The sequence below is a fragment of the Centrocercus urophasianus genome, unplaced genomic scaffold (genome assembly GCF_019232065.1).
Source record: "Centrocercus urophasianus isolate 14NV4802_14NV808 unplaced genomic scaffold, USGS_Curo_1.0 seq_25, whole genome shotgun sequence".
In the NCBI taxonomy this organism is placed as follows: Eukaryota; Metazoa; Chordata; class Aves; order Galliformes; family Phasianidae; genus Centrocercus; species Centrocercus urophasianus.
Genome location: NW_024884811.1, coordinates 13,935,248 through 13,956,742, shown reverse-complemented (window position 1 = coordinate 13,956,742; position 21,495 = coordinate 13,935,248). Strand labels below are relative to the sequence as shown.

General features: G+C 40.4%; 1 protein-coding gene across 1 annotated transcript in view; it reads right to left on the bottom strand.

The window, feature by feature from the left end:
• Positions 1-496: 496 nt before the first annotated feature.
• Positions 497-21,495, bottom strand: part of PLCXD3 (phosphatidylinositol specific phospholipase C X domain containing 3) — a 93,513-nt gene continuing 72,514 nt past the window's right edge. The window contains exon 3 of the mRNA XM_042825863.1: positions 497-653. Within this exon, the coding sequence (XP_042681797.1) occupies positions 497-653 (157 nt within the window). The remainder of the gene's footprint in view (positions 654-21,495) is intronic.

Here is a 21,495-nt window from a genome sequence, read left to right as displayed (position 1 = left end):
ACAATGCATTAAATCACCTAACAGATGAAGTGTAGTGGCTTAAAATTTTAGGGCCATAAAAACTGTCCTCAGACGCCTGGTGTAATATTCACACCTTGGGAATCCTGCTATGGGCAGTCAGAGGACAACACACATCCCACAGCGCTGAAAGCAGCAAATTTCTTGGCACTGCTCACAACCACAGAACACAAGAATTGTATTTGGTATCTCATGGAAAATATGTAAATGGTCTTCTCATATCAAACACTGTAAACATGGTTAGTTTTGCTCTTCACGTGAAACACAAATGTAAAAAATGATCATAATTGATTAAAATATTTCCCCTAAGCTCAGCCACTAAAGCCCTAAACACTTCAATGTGTTTTAGAAAGATCAGTGTTCACACAATATTTCTTTTAAAATGCAATCTTTTCTCTTTTTTTTTTTTTTTTTTTTTTTTTTTTTTTTTTTTTTTTTTAATTCTAAATAGCACAACAGCAAACATATTGCAGTACTATCAAGTAGTGTCATCTTCACCTTCATCCAGGGTATAGTTGAGCTTTATAACAGTGCTGATAAAGTCACCGAGTTCTACAAAATCTGCAGTGATAATATTCACACCACCTTCTCCTGGTTTCTGAGTTCGGACCCACTGCATCATTGCAGGAAGAGCCCTAAGGAGAAAACACAAAGAATAATTACTCATTAGGCACTGAGACAAATGCACTGAGGCAGAATTTTCCAATATCGACTCCCATTGATCTCACTTGGTTTCCGAGGGATACACGTGGGTTACTGCTCAGGCTTTTGGAAAATTCCACTCTGTATAACTTTTATCCTCTGGATATAGCATGTTTGATTGTATTCAGCTTCTCAGAAGAAAAGAATACAAGGAGGGTCATACAGGCTTATACTGATTACTTACCTTGCATGGGATCATAGAAATCAACCAGACACCTTTTGATTTCATCTGGACCTATGACTCCATGAGAATTATTTATGAAAACAAAGTAAGAGAGAACTCAACGCCATCTGTAAAGCATGTTTGAAGCGTTCAAGGAAACACCAAAAATAGTATTTTCAGAAACCACCATGATTTCTACACTACAAATACACTATAAATACAAACTATACTCATTACCCTGTCTTTCCTAGTACTAATATCCCTGCCATGAACTATAGTTCATAAAAAACAAATGATTAGTAACTGAACTAAAAAGCACCATACTCCCTTTTCTAAAACAGCATATTTTTATTATGTCAGACCCCTAGTGCTGAGATATGTGTAAAAGGTATCTGTCTAGCTGAAGTATAAAGTAGTTCTTCTGATTCCACAAAAATATAAACCACTGATCATTGGAAATGCTACGGGAAATGAAAGGGCTCCACAGTTCTGCAGCAGCAGTCAAGAAAAAATATCCAGTGTTCAGAAGTTAATAAGGTCAAACAAAGTAACGTACAGATTTTTGAAAGAAAAGGAAATTGACAGTTGGAAGTAAATCCCAAAGATTGTGATAAGTTCTGCAGCACTTGGAGTCCTCAGAACAAGCCTGGATGCTATCCTAAAAATACACTCTCTGTCAACCTCCAGCTATGAAGTTAAACATCAGAATCTACGGACTGGATAAACACGCAGTCAGCTGAGATGATCATTTTTTCCCTTTGCTCCAAAATCCAGAGATCAATACTTTTCCTTCAGCTAACATGCTGCACAGATCTTTTCACTTAGAGAAGGTCCATATATAATGCTGGTCTGGTAGCAGTTTAAATCTCAAAAGCTTTAGGAAAACAGATCTGCAGAAAGAAGAACTATTAGAACTGTTAGCAGGCACAGAATGTAGTGTTAGGGGCCAGAATCAGTCTTTAAAACAAAACAAAACAAAAAATAGTTAACAAAAAATACACACTCATACACAACGTTAAAGTTAGAACCCTCCATGATTTTACAGGAGAACACAGAAAACAAATGTTTTGCTTAAGCAAAGCACATGTATCTGTATGCTTAAATACATTTTAAGATAATATATTTAGGACCAGCAGAGGGTTTTATGTCACACACTAATTCACCAGGACTGAAGCAGAGACATCATATGCACCAGCTCGTAGAGCTGAGCTTAAGCACTATGCTGTGAAAAAAACTAGCAAGTATATTTAGATTGATGCAGCCATAGAAAGCTGGAATTGCTGAACACTGGAGGATGACATGTGGATCCATTACTAAGATGGCAGGTGCCTTTGTCTTCAACATCCTGTTCAAGCTCTGTGAATTCTGGGTTTAGAGATGAACTGATTGAGTGTTGGCAGGCACAGATTTATTCCTTACGCATAAATTTATATCCTCATTATTTTACTCCCCTATGACACATAATTACCTCTTCAGGCACACTTTATTTGTTCTGAATCTGTTCTGACGTAATTTATCTTTTGACCATAGAGCTTCCTGCCTACACACTCAGCTGTATACTCTAAAATACCTTTTAATTTTTCCTACTCTTTTGTTATTCATCTAGTCCTTAGTGGATGGTCACATTCCCTTTGATTTGGGCTCTACTTTAAATTCAGTTTGCCCTGCCACTTCATTTCCAAATAGGTTTGGTAGTAGAAATTAGTTGTTTACACTTCACTGATATTTCAAACAGTTGCATGACTCTTGTCTGTACACAAATCTGCAGATAAGGTCACAGAAATCTTTTGTTTAAGAGACTACAAGCATTCAAAAATAAGTCAAAATTGAATCAGATTATCCAACAAAAAGCTTGTTTGCATAGCAAAAACAAAGAATGCATCTCTGTGAAAATACATACCTGAAAAAAAGATTTCACTGACCTTATCACATGTAACTCTGCTTGCAGTAGAAATTTGCAGAAAAACACATACCTTTCCCCATATTCATCCCACAGTGTCATCTTTAAGGAGGATCTACATCAATGACTGCATGAAACAAGGCTTTGCTCAGCTGTACACAGATATCTCACGGGCACACAGTAATTGCTAGAATAAGCGCACTTTAACATTCCTCAGGGTGTCTTTGTGATAGCAGCACAAACCTTGTTCACCCTCCCTTGTAATTTCCAGTCTCTGCATGCCTCAAACTAATCATTATTCTCATTAAGGGTTTTACTAAGAGGAACACAAACCACGCTGCGTGGCAGCCACCTACATGACTATGCTCACAGAAACCAAATACATACCACAGTCTTAGTGGATTTTGTTGCAGTTTTGATAAAAGTGACAGAGCGTGAGGATGTGCCAGCTACTCAGCTTGCAACTTGAACCTCACAGCACCACTCTGGTGACCAGGGCATAGCTCTCTCATGGAGGCTGCTACTATCCACATCTAATGGTCTCGCTGGGGATCTGGTGCCAATGGTTCTGATCCCAGTCTTGCAAGCACTGGCAGCAGTCCAAACACATCAGAATGTGCCACGCCTGTAGATACGAATGGTTAGCATCTTTGCTGCTAGGCAAAAACAATTCTACTAATTGAAGCCATGCTGTCATACTGTAACTACACCCACTTCTACATTGTTAGTGCAACTCACTCTCAATAATCAAACAGAATCACAGTGGTGGCAGTGCCATTGTTGTCAATGTTGAAACTGCAGCAATTCAGTCTTCATCTCTCCTTACAGCATCAGGCAACCTTCAGTCTCCTCACCCTCCTGTGCCTCAAACGCTTTTGCAGAAAAGGACACGCAGTGAGAGCTTAAGGAGTAAATCAAAAGTCTAGCTAGTCTGCAAAGAGTGCTGTGAGACTTCTACCTTATGAATAAACTGAGAGGGAAAGTCTCGTATTAACATCTACAAACTATGAGCCAGGCAGCCAGAAAACCTGAGCATGCAGAATGCAGTCAGCCCTTCAGAATAGATGTAAGCTTGTATCCCACAGCTATAAAACCCAGCCCTCAAAGCCAGAATGAAAGCTTTCAGCAGGAAAGGTTTCTAACCCCCAGTGCTGCGAAATACACTGCAAGACTCTGAACCTAGGACACCGAAGAGTGCTGCTTGCCCAGAACTGTGCAGGAGAGAGGTCAGCTGGTCATTGTATCTAAGCAAGAAGGAAGTGAGGAGTTTTGACCTCTCATCCCATGAGCTTGCACTCCAGCCTGCTGCCTCCGCCTCTACAACTTTGGGGCGGCCCACTGTCCCTGCAGGTAAGCTTGGAGGTGTGCATAGAAGATGCAGCTGGGACACAGCCTGCACTAGGCCCCACTGCATCCTGCTGGGATATCTGTATTCCTTCAAAGCCAAAGCTTGTCTCTCTAGATGGCACCCCATTAGGTTGCTCAGCTGGGAACAGATTCCCCAAGATGACTTACATCACTGTTTCCAGCTGAGGAGCCATGTACTTTATCAGATAATGCTGGTAGAGTGATTTTTATTTACAACTCTGTGAAACATAGGCTCAGCTTTGACAGTCACATTATCACCTCTATTTTTCCCATTATGCTTCTTTGTTCATACAAAAATAAATATGTGCCGGTGTCTTTTTATGTTTTTCATTTGTTTGAAGTTTTTCACTTCTTCAAGAACTATTTATTGACATGTTTGAGAGCTGAACTGAGAAACCCTGCCCTAAACTTACAGACATGAATAGACCTTTCAAAGCTATGACTTTTCTGTTTTTCTCCATCTTTGAAAGATCTCAGGTGGACTCCAACAGAACTAAACTCTGTTTAAAAAAGTAGTAATACATTCAAGAAGCATCAGTTCAAGCAGCAAAACTGAGAGATCCATTATAGCTTTCAAAAAGAAAATATGACGTAACTAATTGCATTAAAATTTGCTTTAAAAACAATTATTCTTAGGCTATTTTAGTTGTGCAAGAAGGTAGGATTTTTTTTACATGTCTGAGTCATCACAGACTGACAACAGAACATTAATGGCAGAAGAACTCCATGACAGGACCTCATGTGGGGAAAAAGCCATTCCTCTGTGCAGAGCTTTCAAAAGAGGAGGAGAAGCAAGTCTATGAGCACAAAGCAAAAGGGCTCTTCACTGTTTAGTCAGAGTCTGAGCCCTAATCAGCAAACAACAGATTTGCTGTAGTGATGTATGAAATTACTAACCCACGCAGGTATACTGGTCTCACTTCCAGATTGCAAAGCTAGCATTAAATGGCCATTACTAGCAACACCAGAGAGAACTGAAGTGGTACTTCTTGTTCAGGACGAAAGTGCCATGTGGCATTTCTTTCCTCTCCAGAAAAGTACACAGACTTTGGCAAATAAGTGTTACTGTTAAAAAAAAACCCCAAAACTCCTCTGCAGGTGGGTGTACATATATGGGCCAGAATTTGAATCCTTACACCTTTTCCTCCCTGTTTCATTCAATTTTAATCATATTTGCAAGAACAGTGATTAACTCTTGAGCCGTAAGTCAGCACATGCTGACTTTGGCTTTTCAAGGATGCTGAGAATTCATTGCTCCAGTGGGAGCTGTGGATGTCTCATGTGTCACTGAATCATAAAAATCATGACTTCCAAAACCTTGAAAAGTTGCTCAAGTACATCCAGCCCATCTTGAGGCAGGATCAGCTACACACAGATCAAATATACAAACCAATCCTAGTAAACATGCAGCTTACTCTGTTCTTACAAGCCTCCAGTGATGAAGATTGCAAAACCTTCCTCTGTATCCATAGTATTCCTATGTAAATATCCTCATACATTCTTGTTAATGTCAAAAATAGTCGCCAAAAACACTGGCATTAAGGTGCGTTATTCAAGTGTTCATCATCGTGTCCAATAAAGATCAACTGTTTATCTAGCTTCCATGCAAACCAAGAAACATTCCACAGTACTTAACTCTTCAGCGATTTTCTTCTGTGACAAAATTATTTTAAAAGCTTTATTTTTCTTTTACATACCACCCATTTGTTTCTGCCTCCAGATTACAATTTACCATTCTCCCAGTTGTGCTAATGTATCTGTTGTGACAAAATGAAAGGCAGCAAGTGAAGCATTCTGGATTAAAAGACATAAATCAACCATTTTTAGTCCTGCCTCGTCCCAGATGGCCCCAGTAGATTAAGGAGAATTGGTTATATAGGATCTTATAAACTTCTGAATTGGAACAACAAAGGAACAAATGACCTCAGTACAAGCGTGGACTGGCTGGGAAAGAACTCCTTCAATTTGATCCTCAGTTCTCAGATCCTCTCAAGCCAGCAGTTATGTGCTCATAAAACTGGCATTACTGATTACAGTCAGAAAATCTGGGCAATGTTGGGTGAAAAAAGCAAATTTTAGTATTCATAGTCTCAAAGGAACACAGGTGGGAATTCATTTGCCAGGATCCTGAATGGACATATTACACAGCCCACGAGCTGTCATGTTGCAGGTACAACGTATGTTAACACCCAACAGTTCTATATTTATTCTTCTGAAATGCTTTTCTGTTACTCAGTCATCTTCAATTGCTTCATACAGTTTGGAAATGCATCTGATCAGATGACACAGACTACCATAATATGGCCAGATGAATATTTTACTGTAAATGATCATAGCACAAGTACTCCGCAGAGTTACATGGGACCTTGAGTTGTTGTTGGGCTTCTGGGTTTCATTTTAAAGAGGAGGCAGAAACAAGCTCAAAAGTGGCCTTTCCTAACCTCCCTTCGAAGGACATTTCAGCTGTATTTATCAAATATACATTTCTATGCTCATGCAAGAATTCAATGGGATATTTAATGGCAGCAAGTGCTATGCTTCTGAAGGTGATTAATATTCAACATCCTATTTTTTTCCTTGTTATGTTTTTAGCCATTGCTCTCAGAACATTAACATAGCACAATGAATACATCAGCTGGTATGGGCTTCAGTGGCTTCTGTATTATCAGAGATCTTGCTAACAAAGCAACACCATGATTTTGGCTATTCTCTTGGTCAGTGTGTTAGGGAATGGAAGTGGGAAAAGAACAGAACTGAAAGTCTGAACTGAAAGTCTCAAAGTGGTCATGTCATAGATCATAGAATCTTTTGAGTTAGAATGGACCTTAAAGGTCATCTAGTCCAACTTCCCTATAACAAACAGGGACATTCGCACCCAAATATGGTTACTCAGAGCCTGGTCCAGCCTGACATTGAATGGCTCCACAGATGGGGCTTTCAGTTCCATTGCCTCACCACCACTACTGTTGTTGAAACCTTCTTCCTTACGTCAAATCTAAATCTCCTGTCTTTTAGGTTGAAAGCTTATCCCCTTGTCCTATCACAACAGACACAGTGAAAGACACTGTCCTCTTCCTTCTTATAGCTTCTCTTTAAATACTGAAAGGCCTCTATCAGATCTCCCAGAGCCTTCTTCAGGCTGAATAGCCCCAGCTTTCTCAGCCTGTCCTCAAAGGAGAGGTGCTCCATTCCATTTTTACAGCCCTCCTCTGGATGCACTTCAGGAAGTCCATGTCTCTCCTGCACTGAGGACTGTGCTTCTGGACACAGTACTCCAGGTGGGGGTCTCAATAGTACAGAGTATAAGAAAAGGACCATGTCATGACTAGAGAAAGTCTTGTAACAGATGTAATAGAGGGGAAAATACAGGGGAATAGAACTGCCACTGCCTCCTAATCAGTCTGAGTGCTGTTCAGATGTCAATCAGTTCAACCTTTTGTGAGCCAAAGAGGAATGAGGCTGAATGCTCATTTATACAAATACAGGCAGGTTGCTAGACTTTATCTGCTTGTGGCAATTGGTTTTGGAGCCCTTTCCAAACAGAAATCTGGCTGTTCAGCAAACTGTGGAGAAATCCACATTAATGACAGGGAGAATGGCTTTAAAAACAAGAACTGGACTTTATTCCAATACCTGTTAAACACAAAGCCTCTGCTTTTTTTTGTAAGAAAATGTCTGTCACCAATAAAAGAAATAGATAAAGCTTTTTTTTTTACTTCTCTGCTTTAAAAGTTACTTTTAAATTTTTTTTTTTTAAAAAAAAAGATTTGTAGCCTATTTACACATTATGTTTGATTCACTGCATTAAAACTACTCAAGTCAGGTCAGGTGTTAAGAACGGACCAGTGATTGGGAACTGCTTTGTCACTTTCATGTAATAATCCATCAAAGATTCTTTCTGCTTTGTATCTCCAACATTTTCTTCACATTTATTGACAGTTCCTGTGCTCTTTATCGTGTCATGATCTGTGTTCTCAAGCACTTCCAGAGTGAAGCTATTATTGTAGGGTTTTTTTCTCCTTAGAAGTCATATAATTCCCATTGCATAGAGTTACACATTTTTCTATTGTTGTACTGAATTATCTGTTTCACATTCAGCAAACATTTCTATTTTACTGTTCTGAGAACCCACCTACGGAACTGATGGAACCAAATAGAAACTGTGTCAGCTGATTTTGATTCCTATTCCACATAACCCTAATGACACCGCATCATGAATGCCCTTCTCACACTTTCCAAGTTGCAAGAAATATGGCTCTGATGGACCTCATTTGTACAAATGTAAACAAGTAATCACACCATTATAGAACCTTACATGAATTAATATCATACAGAAAAACAAGCCAGCATTGTCATCACTGGCAAATCAGCATTCATCAGCTTTTTTTTATACACTTTTTTCAGTCTAGTTCCCTTGCCCAAGCCTATAGCAGAGAAAGCTATCTCTACTGGAAGGAGCCATTTTACATGATGCAAAAGCAAATGACTTGGGCCAGGAAGTCCTGAGGCATCTTCCAAAAGAAATCCTTTATAAGTAACATACATCTTCCTCAGTGGTGGTGGCTGGGACGTAATTTCTTACTACCTGAGTCCTGTAGGTAATCATACAAATTAAGTTAAAGCCATCTGTACCATTAATACATGACTATGTCCATTAAAAATTCTGCCATTTACAAAGGCTATAACTTACTTGTCATTATCACACTTAACAGTTACTCTCCCACCTCCTGAAGACAGACAGCTTAAGCTTTTTCATGCCAAATTGATGCCATGTTTTGAACACCACCAAGGAGAAAGCCTTGGGCAGACAACAGGCTGGGGGCTCACCATTCCTGCCTTCTGGCAGTTACTCAAAGCCTCCTGTACATGTGCCCTGAACATGCTACCTGTGCTGCCCACAGCAAAGCTCTGCTCCTAGGCACCTGCAGCAGTTTACAGGTATAGTGTGGACCAGACTTGTTAAGCTGATCTGACAAGTGCCTGAGGGGCATGGCTGCAGGCAGCTATCATCTCCCTGCGCGTAAGAAGGTTTGTGTACACTGCACATCCTTTTCTTCCTCTCCAAAGCATAGTGCTTATGAGTTCAGCCTTTTGCCAGCAGGCAACAAAGCATCAAGATGCTTTCAAAGTCCTAAATGATCTTGCAAGTCCTTTCCAACTTTGTGATTCCATGATTCAGCAGAAAGCTGAAAACAAGATCAAAGCAACCATAATCAAACAGGTGGAATAGATCATATACTGACACGAGAGCTATTGGTCTCTGGAATCCGAATCCATACATGCCCATGAAGAATCACGCAATCCTTGGACACCCAGCAGTGGTCTCCAACACAACTACCCTGTAAGAAACTGGGAGTGAGACAGATGAGCAGAGCAGAATTATGTGAGAATGGATCCTACCTCACAGTCACGGGCCAGTGTAGACCTCAGGGGGACAAATAAAAAAATGTCTCACTAAAAGACAGTGCATGTTTTAAAACTGCTGTCTTGAAAAATCCTGTCTTCTGGGTGCCCAGCACTCCAACAGAATAGAAATACTCCCACTTCCTCGCCATGCTAACAAGAGAAACAGGAAGGAACTGCAGCAATGCATTTTGTACTAAGCACTAGAGGTTTTGCAGTGATTTTCCAACCTGTTATCAGGGGCTAACTACCACATTTTCTTATGGGTCTTATGATAGACGGCATTTGTTTTACAACCCCACTGCCTGGAATCACAGTATGTGAGAATCCTTTTTGCTCTGAAGTTATGGAAACTAGCCAGGGAAGTGGAAGCCTAAAAGAAAACAATAAGACAACAGAAAAGTCTTCAATGATTAATTTTTAACATCATGTTCATTTCTACTCAAAATTTCAATTTATTTAATTTGGCTATCCTTTTTAATCATTTGATATCCTAAGTATTATAATAAAAATAGAAAAAATGTAATCAAAATAGAAAAAAATTGGATGCCATTTTGGCTTCAGAGGGCATTTTAAAACTTTAATATAGTATAAAACAGTATAAAACAGTATAAAAGCATGTTATAGTTGGTGCAGAAGTATTAAATATTCACATCCAAAGAAACAATCAATTACAGATGTAAATGGTTTAATTCTTGAAATGGAGGAAGAAAACTTGTGTTTTCTTCAACACGCAAGTACAAAAGTATAAAAAGCACTGACTTCACTGTAAGACAAAATGACAACTTCTTCTAACTTTGGCCATCTGCCAAGCCAGCTGAGCAGAAACTTCCATAACTTTGATGCCAAGGAGCCAAATGAAGGCACCTCACCAGGGCTCCTCAACCTTGGGTCCTGCACTGTGCTGGGGAAAGGACCCCAAGAACCTGTGTCATCTGTATCTCATCTCATTGATTTCTGTTGCTCAACCTGAAAACAGTCACCAGCAGACTGTTTTCATTTCATTCATGTTAGCTTATTTCTCCTACACTTTGCTCACATACTCATCTCAACCCAATACCAAATTTTGGCTGTTAGGTAATGGTATCAGCTGAAATTCAACTACTAACACTCATCACACATGCCATGGATATACACTAGTACATCTCATGGCTTCACGTGGTATCACAGTTCCCAACACGTGTCCAGGAAGACAAATTAAAAGACTGGCTTCCTCTAAGGGACACACAGAACCTGCTTTCAGAAGTCCTACCAACACAGGCAAGGGCAGAGAGCACATACAAAAAGAGACTTATTCATCAGTGATTTACACCCAGGATAGGAAGCAATTGCTGAGTTTCATCTGTAAATAAGCTGTTGCCATCCTAGACTGTCCACGGCCAATGCTTCCTCCAGCAGACTCAGCCAAGATTTGCCACCATGTGATGCCTGAGACCTTCCAAGGAGCTCTTCTCCAGGTGCAGAGCTGGAGGTTACTCCCCAGTTGATGGTTTCACTTGTCCCTGATGGCTCAGCCCCTTGCTAAAAACTCAAATTCTACAGCATGTAATACTTGAATGATGCAAGGAAGATGAGACTAAATGGCAGTGAACACCAGTAAATAATTAAAAAAAAAAACGGATGTGCATGGAAGAAATATCCTGAAATTAGACATAGAGAATAAGATTGGGTCCACTGGTGGGAATTTTCACTAGTATTTAACCCTGCCATAACTCTGCAGCATGAGTGAAAAAACAAAGCAGTTCTGAACAAAAACTTGTTTTGAATAACTAGAAAAAATGAGAAAAAAAAACCACATCACTCTCAGGGAAAGCAGAGAAGCTAAGTGGAAGGCACAATACTTAAGGCACTTTGAGTTGCCAGTGCTATCAGTTTACTGCATGACCTATAACATAAATTTGCATAACACTGATGTTTCCTGTGAAACAGACAATACAAGAAATCCAAATTACGTAATGGAAAAGATAAAATGTAGATTTTTTCATTTATGTAGCCTGAAAAATTAAGTTTTTTTTTTTTTTTCCCTGCACCTGTAGATGCTTCAAAATTAAACTAAATCTCTCTATTTGAATCTTTTGCTACTGAATACAGAACAAAGCAATTTCCATTTCCTTTCAAATCAAACTGCTCTAAGTGGTTCTAATTTTTTTTGTTCCATCAAGCAATATTACAAGGAGTCTGCAGAGGCAAAGAACAGACTAGCAAAGTATACAAAACTGCACTGCTGTTTGCCAAGCACCTTGCTCAGTGTTACACAATGCATTACCCACAGACATACCAATCACAATGAAGCAATCCACCCAACAAAGCTGAAATGGAAAATGGTTACAAAAATTATTGCCTTAGAAAAAAAAGCACAGGAAATAGCCATTTTTCCAGAAGAAGCACATCCAAGTAATAGAAATTGCGAATAATTACAGCTCTGATTTGAGTGAATAAAAAAACAGGAAGTAACATGGTAGGGGACAAAATCATATAGGAACATACAGAGTTTTTCAGTTAACTGAAAAAATTAAGCATCCAGCTAATATTCGACACAGCCAATTAAACAGTGGTCTCCAACTTTCGCTCTTTTAAAATTCAAATAATCTTAAATGAGATGTTTTAAAAGAGCTACTTTGAATTTGTCAAAACATTTCAATATTTCTAAAATATTAAATTAGAAAATATCAAGAAAAAAACGTTCTCCTACTTTCATTTTCTTCACTTTCATTTACTTATCACTTGGGACCTAATTTCAAAAATACCATCAATGCTTCTCAAAAATTGTTTTTTTCCAGCAAATTTCCATTCAGCATCAAAATTCCTCTCTGCTGTACGCCCCTTCATCTGAGATACAACTTTGTCTACTTCCTACTGCTTTTTCTTTATATGAGCAACCATTCTCTTATACGCACTGAAACCCCTCCATTTCCTTCCACCAAACTTTATGTCCAAAACTAATTTTATTGTTTTGTATGAAACAGATACACAGTACTACACTCTTATTACATTGCTGTCATTGCTTGCCATGTTTGTTCTCTAGAGCACATTTTAAAACCTTGTATAAACAACAAACAAAATGAAGAACTGACAATCAGTACAAAGGTCTTGTTTGGATCTTAGTTACGGACTTGAGCTTTCATGCTCACTTTGGTTCATGCTGTTCCACTGGCGTCTAGAAAGCATCTGATCTGGCTTAGCAACTATAACTCATCTTTTTGTGAGACTGGTGAATGGTACACAGCAGCCTTGAGTGCAGAGTGGTTGCTGAATAGCTGGATCGGAAAAAGTCATCGCAAAGGCCAGACCAGCAGCCAGACCAAGCTGTGCAAGTCCAGGACCTTCAAACCCCAACTCTTTGCTACAACAACTGCTTTATCTCACAGGAGGAAAATTATTATCTATTATACACTTTCTGGCTTCTAGTTTTGACTTCACATACCAAAATCAGCTTTATTAATCAATTGTATCCCAGGGGCAATATCCATTAAATAGCATCCTAAGCATAGCTGTGAAGCATTTAGCAGCAGCAGTGTTCACAGAATTTCATGGAAGGTTGGAAAAGACTCCAAGATCATCTAGCCCATGGGTACCCAATCTGTTGGCTTGCCTGGACTGCATTTACCAACTACAGGTTGTTTTGGGCCACGTTGCTCCGAAAGTAATGCCTCCCACTTATTTCCATGCAAACAACAATCTATATAAGGCGAATAGTAACACAATTCAATAGAGAAAATTCTCAGCTGTTTTTCAACACAATCAGAAGTTATGCATTTTTTCCAGCAATGAACAAGAGCGTGCATACTTTGCTCATAACAACCTGACCCACTGACATCAATGCTGAAACAGTACATACAGAAGAAGCTGGAATGAGCCAGCAGTGTGCACTTGCAGCCTGGAAGGCCAACTGTGTTTTCGGCTGCATTAAAAAAGAAGTGGCCAGAAGGGAGAAGGAGGTGATTGTCCCCCTCTACTCAGCTCTTGTGAGGCCCCATCTGGAGTGCTGCATCCAGGTCTGGGGCTCCAGCACAAGAAAGATGAGGAGGTCTTGGAACAACTCCAGAGGAGGGCCACTAAGATGATCAGAGGGATGGAGCACCTCTCCTGTGAGGAAAGGTTGAGGGAACTGGGCTCGTTTAGCTTGGAGAAGAGAAGGCTCCAGGGAGAACTCATTGTGGCCTTCCAGTACTTGAAGGGAGCATACAAACAGAGGGGAAATGGCTGTTTACATGGGTTAATAGTGATAGGACAAGGGGGAATGTTTTTAAACTGAGACAGGAGAGGTTTAGGTTAGATATTACGAGGAAGTTTTTCACACAGAGGGTGGTGAGGCACTGGAACAGGTTGCCCAAGGAGGCTGTGGGTGCCCCATCCCTGCAGACATTCAAGGCCAGGCTGGATGTGGCTCTGGGCAGCCTGGTCTGCTGGTTGGTGACCCTGCACATAGCAGGGGGGCTGAAACTAGATGATCACTGTAGTCCTTTTCAATCCAGGCCATTCTATGATACGATATGACTCTGTGATACAGCTTCACTGTGCTCACATTTGCTGTTTGGTTTCAACAACAATTAAGCATCATTGAATGTCAGTGGATAGAATTTTTCTGTAGGAAGAATTCAGTGACAGACCATTGCTTCATACGCACTCCACAGTCAGACACTATTGCACCAGGCTGCCCCTCTGCTGCCATTTGTCACACAGCAACAACATGTAAAGGAATATTGGTGGGAAGGCTCAGCCTCTTCTGCCATACCACCAGTATCCACCTCTGACATCATAGGCTAATATAATAAAACAGGAGGCATTACTTCCAGAGCAACCATCGCAAAATATACAATATTGTTAATAAAGTAACGAAACATTTTAACTTGAATTATTTTACTTAAGACATTTAAAGAAAGAGAGAGGAACAAAAACATAAAACAAATAGGATATTTGACCTTGTTTCTGTGAAACTAACATACCGGTCTGGTTTGATGGTGGTGGCTGCAATTCTTGGTAAGGTTTCAAGGTATTTATCAGAGATTTCTGAAGGAATTTTACTCTTCCAGTACTTCATCCTTGACAATAATTGCTCAAAATGTGTATACTGGCAAAAAGCAATGACATGAATAAAATGTAACTGTAAAGCAAAGAGTATTCTTCTCTGCTAAGAATTTGGAAAGGGATTCAGAAAGTCCAGTAGAGACATGATCAGATTTCTGAGTTTAATATCTGATTGCAACTCTGTACATTTCATCTGAAAATGTGCAGGTCATGTATCTACATCAAGGGAAAATGGTCCTGCAAACATAAATTGATGACATTTTTTCTGGCAGTCTTGAAACCCCAAGCTGAGATGTAGCTGACACACCTGAGGGATGGATGGGATGCCTACAGAGGGATCTGGACAGGCTTGAGCAGCATGGCCTGCAAGGTGTAGGTGGTCATTCTGCTCCTCTACTCGGTGCTGGTGAGACCTCACCTGGAGTACTGTGTTCAAATGTGGCTTCCTCAGTACAGGAGATACGTGGACCTGTTGGAACATGTTCAGAGGAAGGCCACAAAATTGATCCAAGGCTTAGAACACTTTCCCTTACGAGGACAGGCTGAGAGAGCTGGGGTTGTTCAGCTTGGAGAAGGGAAGACTCCAGGGTGATTTGAGAGCGGCCTTTCAGTATCTAAAGGGGAGCTACAGGAAAGAAGGGGACGGACTCTTAAGCAGAGTCTATTGTGATAGAATAAGGGGAAATTGTTTCAAGCTTAAAAACAGTAGATTTAGGTGGGGTATAAGGAAAAAGTCTTTCATAGTGAAGGAGGTGAGGCACTGGAATTCAGGGATGCGGTGGGAGCCTGGAGATTTTCAAGGCCAAGCTGGACCAGGCTCTCAGCACCTGATTGAGCTGTGGATGTCCCTGTTTGTTACAGAGGAGTTGGATTTGAGGACCTTTAAAGATCCCTTCCAACTCTAAAGATTCCATGATTCTGTGATTCTCTTTTCAAATTCCTTTATCAAAACATCTGCATATTCTTTGCTGTTCTTGCTTGTCTTGTGTTTAGCCAATGTATCAACATGCATACAGTTATTTGCCATCACTTGAGTCAGCACTGCACATCACTGTCTTCCCTGTGCCTTGCTTTGCATTGACACAGGGTTAACAACGCGCTAACTGGCTGTTACTGAGCAATGGATGCATGCAGCTGCTCAGCAGAGAAGAGCAGTTGCCCTTAAATCGCGGAGAGGGGATAGGCTGCATTGAGAGCTGTGGTGGGCTGCATACATGCCTCATCTAGTCCAACTGTCCACCAATATTTCCCCACTAAACCATGTCCCTCAGAACCATCTTACTGTTTCTGGAACACCTCTAGGGATGATGACTCAACCACCTCCCAGCCCCCTCCAGCACCTGACTGCTCTTTTAGAGCAGAAACTTTTCCTAACATCAAGCCTGAACATCCCCAGGTGCAACTTGAGGCCATTTCCTCTACTCCCATCCCTAGTTACAGACAGCCTCAATCCTTTTGGTTGTTTTCCTTACAATCCATTACCAACAAGCCAAAAGCATTCCATCGAGTCCTGTATCATAGAATCATAGAATGCTTTGGGCTGGAAGCAACCTTTAAAACCAACTAGTTTCAAACCCCTGCTATAGGCAGGGACATACCCTCTAGACCAATTTGCTCAAAACCCCATCCCCGGACTTGAGTGCTTCCAGGGAGGGAGCATTCACAACCCTGCTCTTCCAATTTACAAACATTTTCCTTTCTCATGTCCCTGCATGCCATTAAAAAAAAAAATCCTTAAAAAAAATTCCTCCTTAGCTTTCCTGTAGGCACCCTTCAGGTCCCGGAAGGCTGCTATAAGGTCTCCTTGGAGCCTTCTCCAGGCTGAAGAATCCCAGCTCTCTCATCCCATTCTCACAGAGGAGGTACTCCAGCCCTCTGATCGTCTCTGTGCCCCCTCTCTGGACCTGCTCCATCAACTTCATCTCCTTCTTGTGTTGGGGGCTCCAGAACTGGATACAGTTTTCCAGAAGGGGTCTCATGAGAGCAGAGGGGCAGAATCACCTCTCTCGACATGCTGGTCACACTTCTCTTGATGCAACTCAGTATACGGTTGACCTTTTGGGCTTCAAATGCACATTGCCAGCTCATGTTAAATCTTTCATCAATTGACACTCCCAAATCCTTCTTCTCAGGTCTGCTCTCAATCCATTCTCTGCCCAACCTGTATGTGATTGCCCTGGCCCAGGTGCAGGACCTTGCACTTGGCCTTGTTGTACTTCATGAAGTTGGCATGGGGCCACATATCATGCCTGTCCAGGCCCCTCTCAATAGTATCCCTACCCTCCAGTGTGTCAGCTGTCAACTACAACAATGCCGAAGTATCCAGGAAATAAAACATAAAAGTGACTGCTCTTCCACAAGAAGAAATGATTGCTCTGGTCCCAAGTGGGGAGACATACTCTTGAGGCTCTTTCTGACAACGTGCCTCCAAACTGGCAAGTTCTGTCCCCTGATGCAGGCAGGTCCCCAACTTCTCAGTAACCAGTGGGGCTGTGAACGAATACTGCAAGTGTGCCTGTTTCCTTCTATCAGGAGACCAGACATGAGCAGCCCAGGCAGAAAGAGGATGCACTGTGCTGACCTGCCCTTCCATCTTTGGTGAAGAATAAGGTTACATGTACAAGAAAATGCACAGCTGCTTCTGCAAGTTCAGGTTAGAAGCCATTGTGTTCATCTAAACAAGAAAGCTGGGAGGAATCTGCCAACTAATTATCTCTCTCCTCATTCAAAGGCTGATAAAGCTAATCTTATAAGCAGTCAGCTTTCTTACTCCTGCTTCTCTGAGATTGTTGTAAAACTTCACTGATCTGATGGCAGGAAGCCCTTCTCTTACTTCCAGCCTAAATTTGTTTAGTCAGTTTATAGCTGTTTCTGTTGCGAGAACACTGGCCGTTAGCCTAAACTGCTATTTTTCCTCCCTGGTATTTATTCTCCTGTGATATTTATAGACAGTAATCACATAGCCTCTCAGGCTTCCTTGTGCAAGGATAAACAAGACAAGCAGTCCCATGTCTCCAGCAATACATTCCCAGTTATCCGAATAGTCCCTCTTGCACCTGTTCCAGGTTTAACCTACTCCCAGCACAGGAATGATCACAATTGCACAGGATATCCAAAGATACCCTACCAGCACCTCAGGCAACATCATCGCAGCCTTTCTGTGAGTGCTGGAAATGCCTTGGTGCATATCAAGATGATGCTGCTCATTTTCCCAGACACTTTCCACTGAGGACTTAGCTTTATCCAGCCACAAGTGACACTACACCTTGCCTTGCTTCCCCAGATGATTGTATTCCACCTTACCAGAGCATGTTCCCATTCCAGATCATCTCTAAATTTTGTAGATCCTAAGGTCATGCAATTCCTTCTCTATGTTACTCTTCTACTATGATGACAATCAAATCGTGTTAACAGCAAATTCATATAGTCGAACCTAGAGTCCTTCGTGGAAATACTAAAGATCAGCAGCCTCTATAAGGAACAGTACCATTACCTTCTCCTCCATCTCGTACTTCCAACCAATTGCACTTCCATTTCTGATTTTTAAATTCCATTTCCCTTGATGATAACCTATTTTACACTTTACTTGCTGCATTAATGAAATGCAGCAATCCAGTTTTCCTGTAAAATTTTCATAAAATTAGTTACAAAAATGAATCAAGAAAGTTTGTTGCAATCCACCTCAAAAACCTCATCAACATTTATCAAACTTTCCATTAATCTTTCCATCTTTAATTATCACCTCTTTCTTGTTGAGCTCTATGGTCAAATCTTCTCTCAAAAGGTTATGGAGGCTCCAATCATTTCCCTACCGATTTTAGATGGGGATGCTACATTTGCTGTTCTCCACTATAAAACATTGCTTTCACAGATCTGTTTCAATATGTGCAATGCTTATGCATTTAGCAATTATACCATACAGTTCACTCTGCTCTTTGGTTGTATTCAGTTTTTCTAAGATGTTTACCCCAACTCTAAGAAGGCTGCAAGAGGAATCCTCACAGTTAAGACAGTGGAAACTCAGGCCGCAGAATGGATCATGTAGCATCCCAGGCTTTTGGCCTTACAGAGCAGAGTTCATCCAGTTGTTCAGAGGTCTCTCGAAGCTTGTGCAAACCTAGAAGCAGAATCTTGGGGATTGGAAGAGACCTCTGGGGATCATCTAGTCCAACTACTCCAACAAAGAATGTTCCCTAGAGTAGGTTACATAGGAAGTTCCAAGCGAGTTTTGAATATTTCTAGAGAAGGAGACTTCACAACCCCCACGGGCAGGCTGTTTGGACATCTTAACTAAGAGATGTTTTTCATCATGTTTGAATGGACCATCCTATGTTCAGTTTGTGTCCTGTTGCTTTGCACCACTGAAAAAAGCCTGTTCACACCCATTTGATTTCTGCACTGTCAGTATTTATAACCAGTAATAAGATCCCCCTCAGACTTCTCTTCTCTAGGCTTAACAGTCCCAGCCTTTCATCATAAGGAAGATGTTCCAGGCCCCTCGAAGATCTCCATCCTTCTTGAACTGATAAGCCCAGAACTGGATGCTACTCTGGATGTGGCCTCCAGGACAGAATAGAAGGGGAGGATCACCTCTCTTGATCTGCTGGCCACACACTGTTCCTAATGCCACCACAGCACCATGTGTCCTTGCCACAATAGTACATTCTGCTGTTTCATAGTCAACTTGTTGTCCACAAGGACACTCAGCTCCTTTTTCACAGAGCCCTTTCCAGTAGATCAGCCCTGAACTTGTACAAATGCAGACAGATCATTCAGCACAGAAATCTTGTTAATATTGTCAGGTTTGATTTTTCATATTAAAATTTATTTTCGCATTCATATGTCATATTACATGTGAAAATACGTAAGGCTGAAAAAGAGGGGAAAATATTTTCATATAAGTTTTGGTTTTTATTATCTACTGGATAAAAAACTGGCTTCCAAGCTCCACAGTGAATAAACAAACCAGAACTTAACACGAAGATAACCATGATTAGTACCGTTAATTTTAGCCAACTCACAAAGGCCTGTTGCTGAAGTAATGGTGGTACAGTTTATGTATTGCACTGGGCTGTGGAATCCACTGGATGGAACAAAATCTATTTATGCCAGTCTGGTAGGTATTTTTCCTGAACTTTGAGCCACTCTTTCTAATATGTGTTACTGACAGATTTCATAACAAAATGCTAACAGTCATTTTTTGTTAAAATTTGGTCTTACAGCTATCAGTCTTGAAATGGCTCAGTGATGATGCAATCACTGGCAAAACTGATCAACAGCAAAATTCAGGTTTCTCACAAAGCTAAGTCATCTTCATTAGACTCTTTCACACTGCATATTACTGACTTTGTATTACATCTACCATTAGGCTGTCTGAGATGGTTTCAAGTCATCATAAATATTAAAATGGATAGCTAGTCTGTTTTACTCTTGGACAAAGTAATGAGGCTAAAGCTTAAAATATAAGCAGCAGGTTTTGATGATTTTTTTCCTGCAAGAAAGTAAAGGTCCTGGAAATGTGCCTCACATTACTTAGATGGTAGATTCTCCCTGAAGAACCTTATCCTTTTACATCATTCATTATCATGTATGCCAGGTAAATTACTATTGCTAACAATAATGCTGTTTTGCTTGGCCAGTAGCTAAAAAGTAAGACAGTAATTCACAACAGTCATGAGCAAAAGGAAAATGTAGAGTAGAATTAAAAAAAAACATATGCTAGAGTCTCTAGATTTGTTTGTTTGTCATTTGCAAACAATGATGTCCAGGGGAAGGCAAAGACTGGTCATTTCAGTGCTAGACATCCTTTGTGGTATTACACAGTTCTGGCGTGAGACCAAGAACTTCTGTTCCGTGAGAGACTCCTGCATTTCAAAACATGCTTCTATTTCAAATTAGAAAGCAAATAATACAACGGTGTTGGCCTTTCCCATCACATGAACTTCAAAATCTATTTCTGAATACAAAAATGAAAGTTGTGTGTATAGTAACAGCATTACATAATACAATTAACACTGTAACATAAATCTGAAGACAAGATGGAATTAATAAGAGCACAAAGTTGAAATGTTTTGACATAAACTGTTTTTGTAAAGTAGACTTCTCCTTGGAGAAAAACACTGAAACATGAAGTCATAAAAAATAGGGTAGATTAAGATACCTGTAGTTTTCAATACAAAGCTGCACCAATGGCAAAAGGAACAATTTTTTTTTGTAATCACTAGATTGAAACAATTCAACACAAACATGCACCTCCTGCCACATTCAACAAAACTAACAAGTGTAGGCCAAAATATTAAAAGGAGGAAATAAAATATTTACTAACGTAGCATGGACGTGATCTCAAATTAGCCTTTAAAGCAGAAGTGACCAAGGTTTTCCAAGAGCAAATGATGATCTGGAGAGCTCCTCTGGTTCTGATTCACAGTAAAAAGAACCAGACATTGTGAAAAGTCTCATTTTTCCAGTAATACTCTTGAACTGAGCTCATATTTTATTTAATGAAACTTCACACTGATGAACTTGGGTTTCTATAACAGAAATGAAACAAGCCATATCATAGACCATCATGGTAAAGGTAAACTGAAATAAGCTTTACACAGCTTATAAATTTGTAACAAAGGATTTTGGAGGACACAAGAACAATAAACTGAAGAGTAAAGCCAGGGTAGAGAGACACCACAACAGAGAGGGCATCCCTTTCTCCTTCAGAGTGTGAGTTGTGATCCACCAGCAGAAGACAAGGCATATTTGTCATGTCAGTCACAAAAGTGAAGGGTTACTGCAGTGGCTCCTGATCTTATGACATACAGACCCAGCTGCACACAGCAGAAACTAAAATGCAAGTGAAGAACAAATAAACAAATAACTAAATCAATAAGCAAAAATTTCCCCACCAGCTGCTGTGCATCTG